This window comes from Phoxinus phoxinus, assembly GCF_949152265.1.
Source record: "Phoxinus phoxinus genome assembly, chromosome: 17".
Lineage (NCBI taxonomy): Eukaryota > Metazoa > Chordata > Actinopteri > Cypriniformes > Leuciscidae > Phoxinus > Phoxinus phoxinus.
The window spans coordinates 20,979,169-20,996,512 of NC_136892.1; the positions used below are offsets into that span (position 1 = coordinate 20,979,169).

Genomic DNA, 17,344 nt, shown 5'->3' on the forward strand with positions numbered 1-17,344 from the left:
TATTTTATAAAAGCTGTAAAGAGAACTGGATTCTGGATAACTTGAGAATCACGATTTTTTGTTTCACATTCAAATAGGTTTCACGATTCTGAAGAGACGGTTAAAAAAAATAGCACATGATTTACTAGAAGTTCTGACAAAATGTTAATTGCTTCCGTCTATTTAAAAATGTTTAATTAATTTGAAAGAATTTTTTTTTTTTGTTAATCGGTTTGAATGAATGATTCAACGACTCACTCATAAATACTTCACTTGTTTTATTACTGGATGAATTAGCGTTTTTGACTTTAATTAATGATTCAATAACAAATACATATTGTTAACAGTCACTTGTCCCCACCTAGTGGTGTAAAGATGTAATCCATATAATTGTTTATAACGCCCCAAGTTATTTTCAAAAGGTGATTTACGCTACCGTAGACATCAGTGTTTATATCTGAACTACAGTAGTCAACATTTGAAATGGCAGGAATGGATCAAATGGATCAAAACCTTTCATCAAAGTTTTACATGAATTTTGATCAATACCCGTCCTTGTCTTAGGACAACTTTGATTAACTTTTTTGATCCACTTCAAATGTTGACTACTGTATAAATTTTTATCCAAATGTTTAATAGACACAGGCGAACCGTTGTCATTTAGGATTGAGATGTCCGATTTTAAAAGCATGTCCGAATCCAATGCTAGCTTCACTTCCTGTCTCCTGAGATTTTTCGTCTGATCGATTTTTAAAGATGTATCCTTCGCTGCCTGTGATATCCCACAATCCTGTGTGTTCCATTACCTGAGAGTTAGGCCGTGTGTCCACCAAAGCTTTTTTCCCGAAGCTAGCGAATTTTTCCAATCACTAGCACTAAACGCTCAGCGTTTTTTCCTGGTCACCAAGAGTTGAAGAATGTTCAACTTTAGGTAAAATACAGCGCACATCACAGTCACTTTTTACCCATCTGTCCAATCAAAGCGGAGGAGGAGCAGGACGAGGCGATAACAAACGACAACAAGCACATCTCTTCATCCAAAACTAGAGCCAGAGCAAGTACGTTACATTGCGTTTAATCTTTTATATTCACAAACAAACTATTTAAAAATCAGATACTAGGAACAGTTACGTGGATATTCCATATCGAAGCACGTATAGCGTCTCGACTCTCAACTGATTTTAAAAAATGGGGTGCCACCGAATAGTTCTTAAGCGCCCGCAGCAAGGCGTTTTCAGCTTGCTAAAAATGCTTTGGTGGATACACAGCCTTAAGCTAAAAAATAAAAATTGCGTCTGAAAGTTGCGGTTGGGTGAGCAGTTTGTGTGTAAATGTACAGTACTTTTTAGACCAACGTTTTCCACTTTTGAGTGAGAAATGAGTATTGTAGTAATTCAATATTTGCTTAGTTATCACCCAAAACTCTTTTTGTTATAGATCATTTAAGCTGTTATGCTGCCTCAGAAGTCAGTCTCGTGAGGTACATTCGTGCGCAAATGCTACCTGCGAAGACTTATTAAAATTGAAAACAGTTATTTTAATTGTTTAAAATTGTTCTTGTCATAATAAATGCAGCCTTGGGGAACCAAAGAATCTTCTCTAAAAAACATAAAAAATTGTACTGATCCCAAAAGTGAGTGGTGTCAGTTTAATTAAAAGAAAAGGTAAACTCACATGTGAGCCTCTCTTTGAGTTCAGGGGTAGGGGCCATGTCCACCGCGCTCTTCCCATGGCAGTTGACCAGCATGGGGTCGGCTCCGTGACTCAGCAACAGGGAACAAACCTCCACCCGATTCTTGGAGGCAGCCTCGTGCAAAGGGGTGAACTGCCAGAGGTCCATGGCATTGACGCACGCCCCATGCTACAGAAAAACATTCATGGTGAGATCACATTAAAAGGATGGCGCCATTTCAGAGGCCCCAGATTCATTTTCAAATACGTTGAGAACATTATGCGGTTCCACTTCACTAGTTAGAGTAGTTTTAGCATAGATTATGAATTTATATCTATTAGGGAGCATTCTATGCCCCAGAAGCCGAGTTAATAGCACTGAGGGAAAAGAATATCGAACACATTTTTAGAAAATGGCAGTTTTCCAGGAAGAAGACATCAACTTGCACTCAAAGGCAGGGGGTAGACAGTACAAAACTATGGCATAGATCTTCTAAAAAGAAAAAAGTATTTTTACCATCAAATACTAAATAAAAAGTTATACAATAAGTTCACACTGATCTTTGCCATACAATGAAAGTGAATGGCTTCTGGGAACTCATTAAAACATGAAAATCCATGACATCAGGTGTGACACGTTTAGATTGGCCATATTTGAATAGAGGTGAATATGAATAAGATTTGACATCAGTGGAGATGATTATCAGTGAATAATGACTTAAATTTCTGTCTTTTCATACAAAAATATATTGGATGGCTTCAAAAGACTTGGAATATAATACACAAGTTGTATGGACTACTTTGAAAGTGCTTTTGTCATATTTGGAGCTTGACAGTCCCTGGTCACTCTTGTGTTTCATGACATGAGGGTCAGTAAATCATTTTTGGGTAAATTACCCCTTTAAAACACTTCTTGAAATAAAGAGATATTTTTTTGCTTGAACTGCAAGTGAGAGAAATGAAACAAAATCTCACGAGGACCTCAGAAACATTGAGATAACGTCAGGTGTTCATAATAATGCATCTGTGTAAAATAAAAGGATTCTTAATAGTCTTTCTGATCATTGTAAGGTACATTTAATCTAATGTAATAATCGAGGGGGCTTAATGAGATCTGGGGAGCTAGTGATATTGTGATAAGCTCTCAAGAGACTGAGAATACTCTGCTCTGCTGTGTATCAAACTCCAAACATTGTTCTAGAGACAGATTGGCTGCTCCGCAGGGCTCTGTTGACACAGCAAGCATGGGAGAACACACCGTGAGCATAGTGTTCCATATACAGCTTTGTAAATAAAGGGAGCTGGACTTAAAGGCCATACTCTGTGTTCATATTCTGGCTCAAGGGAGAAAAATGGAAAAAAACTGAACTTTGACAAGACATGCAGAATGCAATGCATATGCAAAAATGAAGGAGATTCATTGAAGATGTCACTTTTTTACTTGGCTGGAAGTAAACTAAACCAGGGTTATTAACATTAACAAAAACTCAAATGTTTTTGTTAACTGAAATAAAGCAGGAATATAATAAAATATAAATATTAGATGCAAAATGTTAACTAAATGAAAAGTAGAAATGTTTAAATAAGTGCAAGTTGAAGCACTAAAATTACTAAGTAGAAAAAAACAAAAAAAATTATAAATATAATTCAAATGAAAACTAAAATTATAAAACAAAAAGCTGATTCAAAATACAATTAAAACCTATAATAGTATATAAATAATGCTAAAATAAGTGATGCCCAAAAACTGTGTAGCATGGAAAAAATACTTATTTTGTTTAAATTAGTGCTGCCAAATCAATTAAAAGCAATTAATCGATTCTAACATAAAAGTTTGTATTTATATAATATGTGAGTGTATTTTCTTTTAGAATCGATTACCGGTAATCGCGACAGCACTAGTTTAAGATATATGTGGAGCAGGACTTTGGAACAAGGACAAAATACTAAGGCTGGGACTAATCATTGTGACAAGACAGAATCCAAGTGACTAGTTAGGACAAAACCTCAGATTAACATGTTGCTTCATTGCATTGTGCATGTGTACACGCTGCTCAAATGGAACAGTGTTGTTTGTCTCCCATACAGGTCACACATATATATACACATACTCACTCAGGTTTTTGTCCTTACCTTCAGCAGTAGCTCTGTAACCTCATAATGTCCATATGAACAGGCATTGTGCAGAGGAACAAGACCACTGAGGATTGCAAGAACAGAAAAAAAACACACCAAAAAAAAAATCATTTATGCACAAAATGGCCTTTTACTTTAAGAAATATATGGACAAAGGAAGGCTAATGAACCAAAGCTTTTACCAGAGTGAAAATAGCAAAATAGCTAATGGAAACAATCTTTTTTTCTTTTAAGTAAAAACGTAAAGTAAGGGGGGGATTCGGGAATGGAGAAATAAGCAGACCTACCCTTTGTCTTTAGCGTGAACATCAGCACCGTGTTGTAGGAGAAGTTGAACAATTCGAACTCTGTTGTATCCGGCTGCCAGATGCAATGGAGTGGACTACAGGAGAGAAAAGAGAAAATGGAATTATGACAAAACTGTAAGATATACCGTTCAAAAGTTTAGGGTCAGTACGATTGTCTTAAGAAATTAATACTTTTATTCAACAAGGGCACATTAAACTGATGAAAAGTGACAGTAAATACATTTATGTTATAAAAGATTTACATTTCAAATAAACAGTTAACACTGTTCTTTTGAACTTTCTATTCAACAAAGAATCCTGAAAAAAATTATCAGTTTGCACAAAAATATTAAGCAGCACAACTGTTTTCAACATTGATAATAATAATAATAATAATAAATGTTTCTTGAGTCCTTAATCATTATATCAGAATGATGTTTTTTTAAATTGCTATAATTTTTTTAAATATTAGTTTTGCTTGTTATGACCATAAGAGACATCTGTCGAAAACCTTTAAATATATATATATATTACTGACCTCAAATGTTTGAACAGTAGTGCATGCAAATCAAATAAAGAGATGACAAAGAACCCCTCTGTAAAAAAAAAAAACCTTTCTATTCTTTATGCCTCTTTAAAAAGTATTATTAGCATAGCCTTTTTTCTGAAAGGGAGGTCTTGGTTTGTTTAACATGTTAGGAAATAAGCCCATACTTGGGTTCCTCTCCTATAGAAAGAGCTGAGCTCGTGACTGAATTTTGCCGCGAGGACGTCACACTTTATTGCAGCTCTGTGGCTTATAACCCCGCCTGACAATCCAACCCTGTCCTGTCCTACTGAGAATGATATAGATTATGAGTATCAAAAAACAGGCTAACATAATAATTGAGGTATTCAACACCATATATTCAGTGAACCGCAGCACACAGCAGGATATAACAACAGTTCCCACAGCACAGTGTGATGATCGTAGCAAAAACTTACATCACCTGTATACTGATGATTGTTTTACGATCTATTTATTAAAAGGGTTTTAAATTAAGTTCAACTAAAAGGCAGCCTGATGGCACAAAAATTAAACATTAGTTAAAATGAGATGCTATTGCTAATCAAAATTTTGACTTTCAGGCATCAAGTAATTCATGCATTTGGCATTCAAGAACAAAAACAAAAAGAAAATCGACAAGACAATCGAAAACAATCAAACAAAATGAGGATCAGGTGGCACAAACAAAACCGAATCCCCATTTAAGTCTCCAATGAAATGCGTCAAGGCACACAGTCATAAACCATCACAGCAATGTATTGATGCGAGCGAAGCACAATGCGCAAACTCCATGTGTTGCCGCACCGCCTCCTGCGGTAAGCATGGATCATTCACCATACAACTGAAAATGCACGAAACAATGAAAAATCAATCTAGATGAAATTGAAAACTTTGAATTGTGCCCTTCAATTGCAAAATAATGATAACAACAATACGCAGTGACAAACTCTTAAAGGCATGCACACCAGGGTGTTGGAGTTTGTAAAAGACAAGAAAAGAAAAAAGAAAACGAGTGAAAGTGTGATTGGTGGAGTGGAAAGCTATAGTGGTAGAGGAGGTATATTAAAGCTCACTTATCGAGCAGATTGTACAATAAGCCTCCTCTTTAAGACTGAGGTTTCATACCAGTGTTTTCCCTCTAACACCTTCACCCCAATCCATTGCATTCACAAAGCCGCAGTGTGTCAAAGAACCAAAATGGCCACAATGTGACAATCAAAGAGATTAATAGAATTTAAAAAATAATAAAACCAACAGAGAATAAAATGAGTGCAATCAGGCTCAGTACTTTTATAAAAAATAAATAAACTTACCAGCATTTTTTGAGATGTCGACTGATAGACAATGTCGCCAGAATGACAAATAAAATCAAAAGAGAACAAAAACAAACAAAAACAAATAATGACAATGATAGCATTATGTAATTCTGGCACATCCTGTAACAATTCCTTGTCTTTTGCACTGTAACTTTACTTGGGACATTGGTACAAGCTCAATGTAACAAAGCGCAGCACCATAAAGGCAGCACCGCATTGTGTGACATACTCAAATGACATGATTTCAACACAAAGAGGATATGCGAACAGAGCAAGGAGTCCATCCTTCTTACTTTTCGAGGGAAGTTGGGCTGACTTGACAGAAGAGCTGTTACTGATTCAATAGCACTCAACCAAAAATCATTCCAGGACGCACTTGTGCTGCTAGTTTATATGATTCGTCCTATTGCAGAACATTGGTCTGCTGACGCGTTTAGATCTTTCACTGAATTTGTATTATCAGTCCAAAAAAAACCTAAAAAAACCTTGTTCACAGGAACAAACCAGAAGAAAAAAATACCATTCTTTAATTAGAGTAAAAACTGTTTAATCGCATATAAGTATTATTAGTAGTGCTATTTCAAGCAAATAACCATTAAGAATTGTATTATTGCCATGTTAACCACAGATACACTTCTGTAAACAAAAAAATGAATAAGATCACCATAAGGCTGGATCACCATGGCGACACACTCATACAGTAACCATGGCTACACTCAATCACTTTGGCCCCTCCTGCCAATCTGTCCAGAAAGCAAACAGGGCTAACAGGAAAGACACATCCTGCAGAAAACACACACGATCTCTTGTGCTCTCTGCAAAACAAAGTAAAAGACAAAATGTAATGGCAGCTTAACCATAGGCTATTATATCTGCTTCTTGCACAGATCCTCCATCAATTTCTTTAAGAGCCCGACACACCAGCAGAATTGCCGTCTCACTCGAGAGCAGTTCCTATTGAATCACTTAAGATGAATGTGTTGCCTAAAGATGTACAGCTGGAAATATACTACCCCCACACACTCCAAATCGCAACATCCTGGCACTGTTTAAAATGAGCGGAATGCTAAACTGCGCTCTTGCTTTGTTTTGAGGATACAGAACTGGCAAATAATGAAACGTTTGAGCATCCTCGGTAGGGGTGGGGGATCGATTCACATATTACACGTGAATCAATTTTTTACCGATTCGTATCGAATCACAAATTTCAAAAAAAAAAATCTAAAGTGTTACATTTCAAGTTATTGAGACGTTAGTGTTATAAATGCACTTCTCGCGCTGACAGACACACAGCCGAAGCAGGAGCGAACAAATCACTCACTGCCTTTGACTGACTCACTTTATGTATCAATTTATATTTAATTCATACAGTGAAAACTATACAGTTTTTTTTCTGTACCTGAAAAACTATTTATTTTGTTGTTGTTTTTTCCATTGTATTAGTCCTATTGTTTGTAATTTGCTTCTTTGTTCCTATTTTTTATATAAAAAATTATATTGCCTGCCTCGCTTTATTACAGAAGACTGCCAGTCATGATTGCAGTCAGCTTAATGGCATTTGTTTCATAAAATTGGGTTGACTAAAATGGGAAGGTTCCCATTTAATTCAGTCAGATTTTTTTCTTCAAGACCTATTAAACTGTCTACCGCATTCAAATAGGAAAAGTAACACAAAACAGTGAACTAGAATTAAATCTATGATATCAAATCGAAATTTGATTCAAAATCGAGAAATGATTTTTTTATCGAATCGTGACCTAAAGAATATATCTGAATCGAATCGTGAGGTACCAAAAGACTCCCACCGCTAATCCTTAGTGCATTTGGCTCTGTCACAAAACAGCTTTCTGGTACTAGCAGAAAGATCCGACAGGTGAACTAGAGCAGAGATCTGTGTCCATTCAGATGGCTTCTAACAGAAAGCGACAGTAAAGCTATGTGGCAGGCTTGACCTTTTGCCAGCAGACCCTGAAGCATGACAGTGAGACTGGCAGTGCAGGTCATTCAAATGAAAGTGTTTGGGTTATTCTGCTCATTCAAACACATGCTGCCAATAAGACAAAGCACTGCACACTGAAGCCGGCCTCCGCTGCAAGAACATGGAGCTGCAAGTACCTCATGAATTTGTTTCAGTTATTTAAAAATAAATGATAAAAATGGTCAAATACTTTCTTCAACCCCAGCTAAATATGCAGAAAACTATTAGTAACATACTTTACACAAATTCACACTTCAATTTAAGGTGAGAGGGGCATTTGTGAAAAAGAGAGAAACAGTGTGAACTTGTGAGAAAATACAAGCAAACAAACGAAAAAAAAATCTCTGGAAAGGATTAAAGAGATTGTGAAATGGTTCTGTGCTTCTCACAGAAGAAATATGTGCAGCTGGTCCTGTCTTAATCAACATCAGAAAGTCTGAGCACAAATCTCAACAATGACCAAAGCAGGCGCCTAAAATACTATATGCTATGTCTCCACTAAATAAACTGTTTTTCAAAAAATGGGAGACAACAGAGGTTGAGAGAAATTATTCAATAAATTAACATTTAAAGAAACTAATACTTTTATTTGGCAATGATGCATTAAAACTTTTACACTGTTATAAAATATTTCTATTTCAAATAAATGCTTTCTTTTCATCAAAAAAAAAAAAGATTTCCGCAGATTATTTACCATTTTCAATTTTCAACATCGATAATAATAAAATGTTTCTTGAGCACAAAATAATCATTAGAATGATTTCTGTAGGATCATGTAACACTGAAGACCAGAGTAATCATGCTGAAAATTCAGCTTTGACATGTGATTTATTATATGTGATTTGATATCATATTGTAAAATATATTAAAACAATAAAACGTTATTTTGAATTGCGATAGTATTTCACAATATAACGGTTATAACTGAATTTAACCAAATAAATTCAGCTTTAGTATGTATAAATTATATACCGGTAAATCAGTCATATATGCAGCAAAACAGTCTACCCTAAATCAGACATCCCTTAAACATTAGGAGCATTCATTTGACCTCATTTTAGTGCCTAGAAAACAACAACTCCTCTGTTTTTCCTCAGAGTAGAAATATCCCATTGTCCAAGTCTTCCTCTTGTCTTGCCATGGAGGACTGGTGACCTGTATCCATGCCAACGGTGAGTGCTTCTCCATAGCTGTTGCCATGGCTGCGGTACATGCTATAACTAGCATGAAATCAACACGGCCGGAGCATTTGAAAACAATGCGTTGCTAGGCTAAGTAACCCTTTAGTGCAACTTCGTTAGTGCTGATTTACTTATGATAGTGTAGAGAAAAGGTGAAAGGGTCTCTTTCGTCCCTGTGCAAGTCTAAAGTAAACACCAGGTCCAGTGAGAGGTGTCTGACTAGCTGGAAGCAAACAGCAGGAAGTGGCTACTGAGCACACTAATGCCAGCAACACGCTGACAGGATCAATAAGACATTACCCCTTCTCCCCGGTCTGCAAAAAGGGAAAAATACAACCTATTGGGGCTTCTTACTGCATATTAGGTTCTTTAATAAAGAAGCTCAGGGCCCAAAGGAGGGCGACGCCTGGTTCCTCCATCCTAATCACAACACCAACACCACCCTCCCCATTAAAGCACTGAAGGCTTTAATGACCAGTGGAACCAGTGGGATGCTATTTCAAATCATGTGCCGTCAAGGGCTCAAGTTTTCCCAGGAGTCTTTTGCTGGAAAGCAGAGACAAATAGTCATGTGTGATAATTAACTGCAATAAAGTCTTTGTGTGAGAGAGAACGAGAGAGTAAAGAGATGAAGGCAGACGGGAAACACTACAAGCGCTACACATATGCAGCTGCTCTGTTTCTTCCATCCACCTACGTTTCTATGGGGGCGCATCATTGTGTAATGAGGGCCAGGAACAGACGCTCGAATAGACAAAATATTTGTTAATCCTCAGAAATATGGAAATGAAACAAAAAAGTTGCAACTGAATTCATATATTCTCACTCGCAACCACTGCACAGATCGCACGCCGCTTGTTTTTATCTCTGCCTGTGCGGCGAGGCTGCCTTAACTTGATACTTTATCAAAGACGGCAAAGCACAGCAAGCTTCACCTGAAGTGCAAAGTAAAGACAACACTATTGAGACATCTACTGTATGCATATTGCATACACTCTATAATAAAATAGCTTAGATTATTAAAAAAAAATTGGCATGTACATTACTTTTTAAAGGTTTTGGGTCTATTCATCAAAGAATCCTGAAAATAATGCATCACAGTTTCCAAAACAATAAAATAATGTGTCTTGTGCACCAAATCAGCATATTACAATGATTTCTGAAGAATCACGTGACACGGGAGTAATTGCTGCTGAAATGTCAGCTTTGCAATCACAAGTATTTAAATTTAGTTATAATTCAAAATATTAAAATAGAAAAGAGTTTGTTAAATTGTAATAATTTTCACAATACTACTGTTAAGGTTTTTTTTATCCAATGCAGCCTTGGTGAGCATAAGACGACATTTGTTTCTCCAAAAAACTCTCAAACTTACTTTGTACTTACACTGATTATACTTAACCTGGTGACATGTAAACTCATGTAAATGGTTTTCTTTTACTGGGTAATGGTCAAACTGTTTCAGGGAAACCATTTTTTGCCTCAATTTCTCTTGACATGTAAATACCTTTACTGGCATAGACAAGATCGCATTCTTTTGCAAAATTGCATTAAAATTGTGTAATTTTTTTAAATGTATATTAGGGTTTTAATGATGAGCTGGGTCTTTGATATCTTTCAGCGTGCCACTGATATATCTACTTGTATATTGCACATATCCACTTGTTATTCATTGTGCTGTGAATCTCCTACCTCTGTGATTTTGCAAGTAGACTGTGCTTTTGCACAAGAGAGCTGTCTTGAGGAACGCTGGATCCAGAGCGCTGAGACTTGGTGCAAAGCAAATCTGTCTGTGCTAATTCCTTCCCAAGCCTTTTACCACATCATTCTCCTCCAGTACACATAATCTTTAAGCTAAAGCCTGCAATATGTTAAGACAAATGTTATCACACAATATAAACAGCTCTGTTTCACAATCCTTTCCAGAGTAATGATCAGGCATTCAATGGAACAATGGCTTCCAATGTGCTGATATGGATGAGAATGTCTTCATTATACGTTCTTAAAGATATTTATAGTGATGTTTAGCTAAAAGACATCAAAAGCTAAAAGATATTGGATTATGAAATATGGTTGGCTTGTTATTGAATAAAAAATGCTGTCACCAGTTACTCATGTCTTTCCAAACTTTTAAGAATGATGTTCTTCTGTGGAACATGAAGATATATTTTGGTCCACACAATGCATGGGGTCGAAAACCACAATGGACCCCACTGACTTTCATTTTATTTTTTTAATTTGAAGTTTCTTTTCAATCATTAAGGTTTGGAAAGACATGGGAGTGAGTAATGCATGCAAGTTTTAATTTTCAGTTGAACTATCCTTTAAATGCCATTTAGCAATTACTCAAAATGAAAATGGTCTGGAATTATATAGGTTATTTGGGGAAAGAAGATCAGATAAATGCAAAATGATAACAGCACAAGTAAGGAAGGAAACAAGCGTACTGTTCAAATTTAGTAACGTGGTTAAAGGTTCAGACAGGTTAAGTGGAACTGACTATAGTGTATATTTAACATAAAACTGAGCCCAGCTCAAACTTAATCTGAGAAAAAAGCAGCAGCGAGAAAGAGTAAAACACAGAAAGAAAATGAAAAAGTCAATTGTTCACCATGGAACAACTGTGACATGATTGATGGGATCTGCGGTAGGCGTACGGTAAGTGATTGTTTTTCCCTGAGCCCCTGTAGAAGGCATCTTGATAATGTGCTCCAGTGTGCTGTGTTAATAACGTCCTGCACTTCAGAGAGCTCCATCATTTTCAAACCTGGACCGTGGCAAATCACACACTCTGGAGTACGCTTTCTATTCCCTAACACACGCACAGTCGCACACACACAAGCATAGCTATCCATGTTCGGAGTCATCCTCTAAAGCTAGCATGGCACTGATAAATTCTTTTCCACTTCAAAAAAAAAAAAAAGAGTGAGGGCAAGTCATTCATCTCTGGTTTGATTTTCCACTGATTTCACAGAGGTCAAAGGAGAACACAAGCAAATTAAAGAACGCAAGCAGGTAATGGAGCCCATCAAGACCATTTTTGCAACTGACATCACATAGAAGGTTTGGTGTGTAACAAAACTCAACTGACCATTTTAGCTCAGGGAGTCTGGAGTTTTAACCACTTTGGTTTGTGAATATGGTGAACGCAAATCTAGACAAGAACTTCTAACTGCGGGCTTAAATGCATCAAGTGTAAAAAAATACAACATATCCCACCTACTATCTGTTCAGAGTCTATGTAGCTTTCTCACTAGATAGTTTTGGCAAAAGGGTAGTTTATCCAAAAAAAAAAAATCTTTTCAGTTGTCTTTTAGCCTTACAATGAAAGTCAAGATGGTCCAATATGGTTATGACTTCATGTTTGGGTTCACATTAACCAGAAAACAAAACCAGAGCAAATCTCAAATTTGCCGTTAGTTAGTCAGGGTTTTCCCAGGCTAACAAAACACTTTAAGGAATATCAAAATTTCTTTCACTCTTCCTAAAATCAGTGTGAACCAGTTCAGTTTGAGGTTAAAGTGATCTAAATCAAGAAGTGAACAGCTAATTGTTATATTTTGCAGCGTTACACACTTCCAGAGGTACTCACATTGATGGCAAAAACATACTGTTAAACAACAACTAAGTGTGAACGCAGATGAGAATGAGAGACAATCAAATTATTATCGACTGTATCAAGTGTGAAAATGACAACCTAGTGTGTGGAAAATTCAACAAAAGTGTTATCTCCTAAAATCGAGCTTTAATCAATTTAAACAAATTAGATAAAAACTTCACTTCAAATTGTGCCACAGGGTCTTGATTTTTCAATTTTTATTTGAGCAGTCATTCTGCTAAATGTGTGAATGTTCTCTCACATTTTGATGAAATGCCTGTCCACTCACAGTGCCCTTGTCATGAATAAGTGCCACAGCAAAGAGGGCTTTTTCAGCAAAGATGGAGCTCAGCTTTTAGTGTGCCCTTAAACGTATCATGGTGAGCAGTGTCTCTGTCTTCACTGACAACCTCTTCTCCAGACAGGAGACTAATGACTCTGCTTTTTCCATCGTTCAGACAGCTACAACTACGGTGAAGCACTCGTTCCTTTCACACATTGACACTCCCTCGCTGTCTCCCCGAGCCAAACCACTGTTGCCTTAAGTGACTTAACCCCCCTTCACAGCCGAGTAAATGAGCCCTTAAAAGAAGCCACAAGACACCAACCATCTCTGCGCCCTCAAGTCACCCTGGATGGTCGATAGCATCGCTAACTTCTGGAGGTGATAAGGAGATTATACATGTCCCTGAAGGGGAATGAGATGTGCTTCGCTGCCTGACCCACCACCAGCCGCCTATGGGGGAAACCCACACTGTCCCTGTTACTGGTGTGACTTCTAATGGTTGCAAATGACATCTTTGGTTGCGGAGAGCAGTTGCTCCACGGGGATCGGACCTCTTCATCAGTGCCCCTGGTCAAAGCGTGATGACTGATCTTGACATGGAGCAGGGAACTGTTCTGGGCCCTGCCACACTGTGAGAGAGATGCTTGCAGCATTGAGAGGTTCAGGACCAATGATGATAGTCTCAAAGTGTGATGGACAAATCAGTAGGGCTCACACTGTCTCCTGGTTTCAATAGGCAAAGCGTTTAATCGCACATCTAGTTAACTATCACCTACTTAACACTTGCACCTGCTGTCCGCAGTCTTATTAGGTCATTTTTCTTCTGCATACAGGGCTTAAAGTACAATGGATCTTTAGGACACCAATGTTTCAATTGAATTTTACTAAATACTACAGTCTCTAGTAAGACTGGTGATCACTATTTCCATTCTCAAGTCTTTAAATCGCAGGACAGCCACTTTTCTTCCCTCAAATCATCATGACTCTGCAGGGCATTGAATCCTCGCATGTTGTGGTAAATTGCAATATAAGAGTGCCAACCACGTGCCGGCTTCTCACATGCAGGCAAGAGAGAGGCAGGCAGAAGCCCAACCTGAATACAAAGCAGTTCAAGGGGGTACATTTAACACGCAAACGCTTCACTGAGCAGGAGCTCCTCCAGGGTCACAGCTGCCATGAAATGCTGAGACAACACGGCCAGCCAGAAAATATGACAGAAGAGAATAAAATGATGTGTTACAAGATGTAGATATCTGAGGGAGTATTACAAATACCAAAAGAAAATGGCAATATAAAAAATATATATTTTAAAATGTGTATCAGTCTACATTTTACAAAGAGGCAGATATTAGGACAAGTATTTGTTGTAGTGCAGGGGAATTCTCAGAGTGCCACAAAGAAAAACAAAGGTATATTTCATTTACCGGTACTCACCTTTGTCGTTTAAACCTACAGTACATAATTTTCTCTCACTATGGATTATTATACTGTAGTACATTTATGGTGCTTTATTTTTTTTAATTACCTTCCATGTTCATTGTATGAAAAAAAAAAAAAAAAAGGACATTCTGCAAAAAGCTTACTTGCATATCGTCGCTGTCAGGCGGAAACCTCGTACCACTATCAAAAATAAATAAATGTTTTGCTAATTTTTAACCAATTAAATATAATAAAGAGCTTGTGACTGAACCTCTTATCTCCATTGGACCCTTCAAACTGTCAGTAAGACTTCATAACTCCACCCGAATTAGTTATTTAACTAAATTACAGCATTATTTTTAATCAAGAAACACTATACATAAAGGCTAATGATTTATGTATTTGCAGAGCGGAGAAGAGTGCATTTGTTGTCGAGTTATAGCCAGTACTGTCTTAAATTGCCTTTGCATGGCACTTTGTCTTCAATAACATGATATTATGGACAAATGAAAGAAAACACTGAGCTACAATAAACTTTATAACCTGTAAGTTGAAGAAAACAACACAATGCACTTACTGCTTCAGATGCAGCCATTCTAACAATGGACAAAACATGCATGTCGGAAAATCTCAGAAATTATCTAGTCAAAAACCTTGTAAACTCCATTAATATAATGACACATGCAGGTATCTGACCATATATAAAACCAAAGCATCAACATTGACAACACTGTTTAAAAAAAAAAAAAAAAAAAAAAAAGGTTGTGTTTTTGGAGATATGAGGTTTCCACCTGACAGCGATGATATAAAAGACATAAAATGGGTTTTGCATCACATTAAGTTTGTAGATGATGACAATTTTAATTTGTGCCTTTAAATATATTACCAATACAGACAGAGATTAAAGGGCACCTATTATGACATTTAAAATGTTCCTAATGTTGTTTAGGGAGTCCCCAACAACAGTTTTACGCACATGCAATGACAAAAAACACTTTTGTTGTCGTATAATATGCATTTATTTTTACCTGATTTGCTCACCGACTCCCAAATGAATCGTTCAACGACTCGTTTTTCAAACCCCTCCTCTGCGCGACGCTAATCTGCGGTGATTGGTCAGATGACCCAGCAGTGTTTACAGAGATAATTATTGTTTAACACGGAGTACAATGATGCTTTTATCAATTAAATTGTGTTATAATAATGATTATAGTCCACTGCTTTGTAGTTTGTAGTAAAAAAACTAAAAATAAGATAAAGCATGTAATGTTATGTTAGCGAGCATAGCCCAGAGTTCATATTGTAAAAGCACAATCAGTCTTTGTTTGCGTTAGCCTGATGCATAAACATAACGTTTTTACAAAAAAAAAAAAAAAAAAAAATGTAGTTACGTTACAACGAGGTATTACTCTATTCTTTAAGACAACTCCGAAAACAACAACAAACACTTCACATATCTCAATACAATTGTCATTGAAGACCTAGAAGCTAAACGGTGCTTACACAACAAACAAAATAATTATTAAGCATGCTACATAAAACATAAAAGCAACAATTATTAATAACACTTACAGGTTGTGATAAGGAGGAGGAAGCTGATGCAAATACACTTGGAACTGAACCTTCCTTCAATATCAATATCTTTTGAGTCGCACTTCAGAACACAGCATCTCGTCGCCCTGATATTTTCCCTGGCCTTGGAGCGCAATAAGTGGGCGTATCATATTCAAATAACTTGACAAGTTGACGTCATCTAGTCAGAGAAAAAGCTTCGGTCTTCTAACGATTCATAAAAATGATTCAGAGTCGACTCTTACTTTTGACAGACAATAACTTTATATACGGTGCACTTTCATATTTCAAACTTTGCAGGATGTTTTTGTTCACTTAGATCTATGTTACACACTACATGAAAGGTAAATTTCAAAATTCCATAATAGGTGCCCTTTAATACAATTTGTCTATCACAAGCAGTCAAGCTACTGATGCATTGCAGTGGATTAATGTAATAACACCAAAACAATTTTTTAAATAAATTGCATTAATAAGATTAATTACTTAATACATTAATTCATATAAATAAACAATAAACATCAAATGAGCAAAAGAGACAGTGGATTGAGGCAGTAACTCTTACTACACACTTGACGTTTGCCGTTTTGAGAGACCTATTTAATCTGCAATAAGTTGAAGAACAGAACTGTCAAGACCTTTACCTCCTACGCAACAAGACATTGTGGAAAAAATGAAAATAGAATACTCTGAAGAAAATCTGAACATAATAAGCAGAGACGAGCGGTAAAAAAAAAAATCCAGAGAAATAAAGAGTACAGCTTTAAAAATAAGCCTCATTTAATATGGTTTGTATTACACTCAACAAACAACAAAGATTATACAAAAAATACAGAAGAGACGATACGACATTAAACATATGAGGATGACAGGTCTTATTAATGGTTTAAAATAGAAAGACTTCACTGTAAAAAATATATATTTGTCAAAGTTTATGGGAATACGTTTTACAAGAAAATACAATTTCAGTTTTTCTACTTCAAAATTTCACGTTTAATTAAATTTGTTACTTGCCGTTTATTTAAATTGAATAAACAACAGAAGAAGCCTCAAGGTTCATGCTGTTATCTGAATTTTACTGTAAATTTCTCATCAATTACAAAGGCTTTTTTTTTTCAGTGTATCTACTGACATCCCCTTGGACAGCTGACCAGTCAGATTGCAACTAAATCTCACTGATATGAGGCTGGCTTTCACATTTGAAAAAAAAAATCATTGATTTTGCAGTGATCTTGATTAAGTGTAGCACAGTGAACACACAGTACTGCATATATTTAGCAGTGCAAAAGAAAATCACAGCACATGAGACAGCCCTTCAAAAAAGAAAACAGGAAGCCCTAATTTTCACAGCATGGGACCAGAGACGAGCTTTCA

The 17,344-nt window shown here is 36.5% G+C and overlaps 1 protein-coding gene across 2 annotated transcripts in view; it reads right to left on the minus strand.

The window, feature by feature from the left end:
• The window catches only part of tnksa (tankyrase, TRF1-interacting ankyrin-related ADP-ribose polymerase a), an 89,554-nt gene that overhangs the window by 25,713 nt on the left and 46,497 nt on the right, over positions 1-17,344 (minus strand). Inside the window, exons 6-9 of one of the 2 annotated variants that reach the window (XM_079586252.1) lie at positions 5,934-5,954; positions 4,074-4,168; positions 3,784-3,850; positions 1,654-1,840 (exon numbers count right to left, since the gene is read on the minus strand). In XM_079586252.1, the coding sequence (XP_079442378.1) occupies positions 1,654-1,840; positions 3,784-3,850; positions 4,074-4,168; positions 5,934-5,954 (370 nt within the window). The remainder of the gene's footprint in view (positions 1-1,653; positions 1,841-3,783; positions 3,851-4,073; positions 4,169-5,933; positions 5,955-17,344) is intronic. The other variant, XM_079586253.1, reaches the window with a different exon arrangement.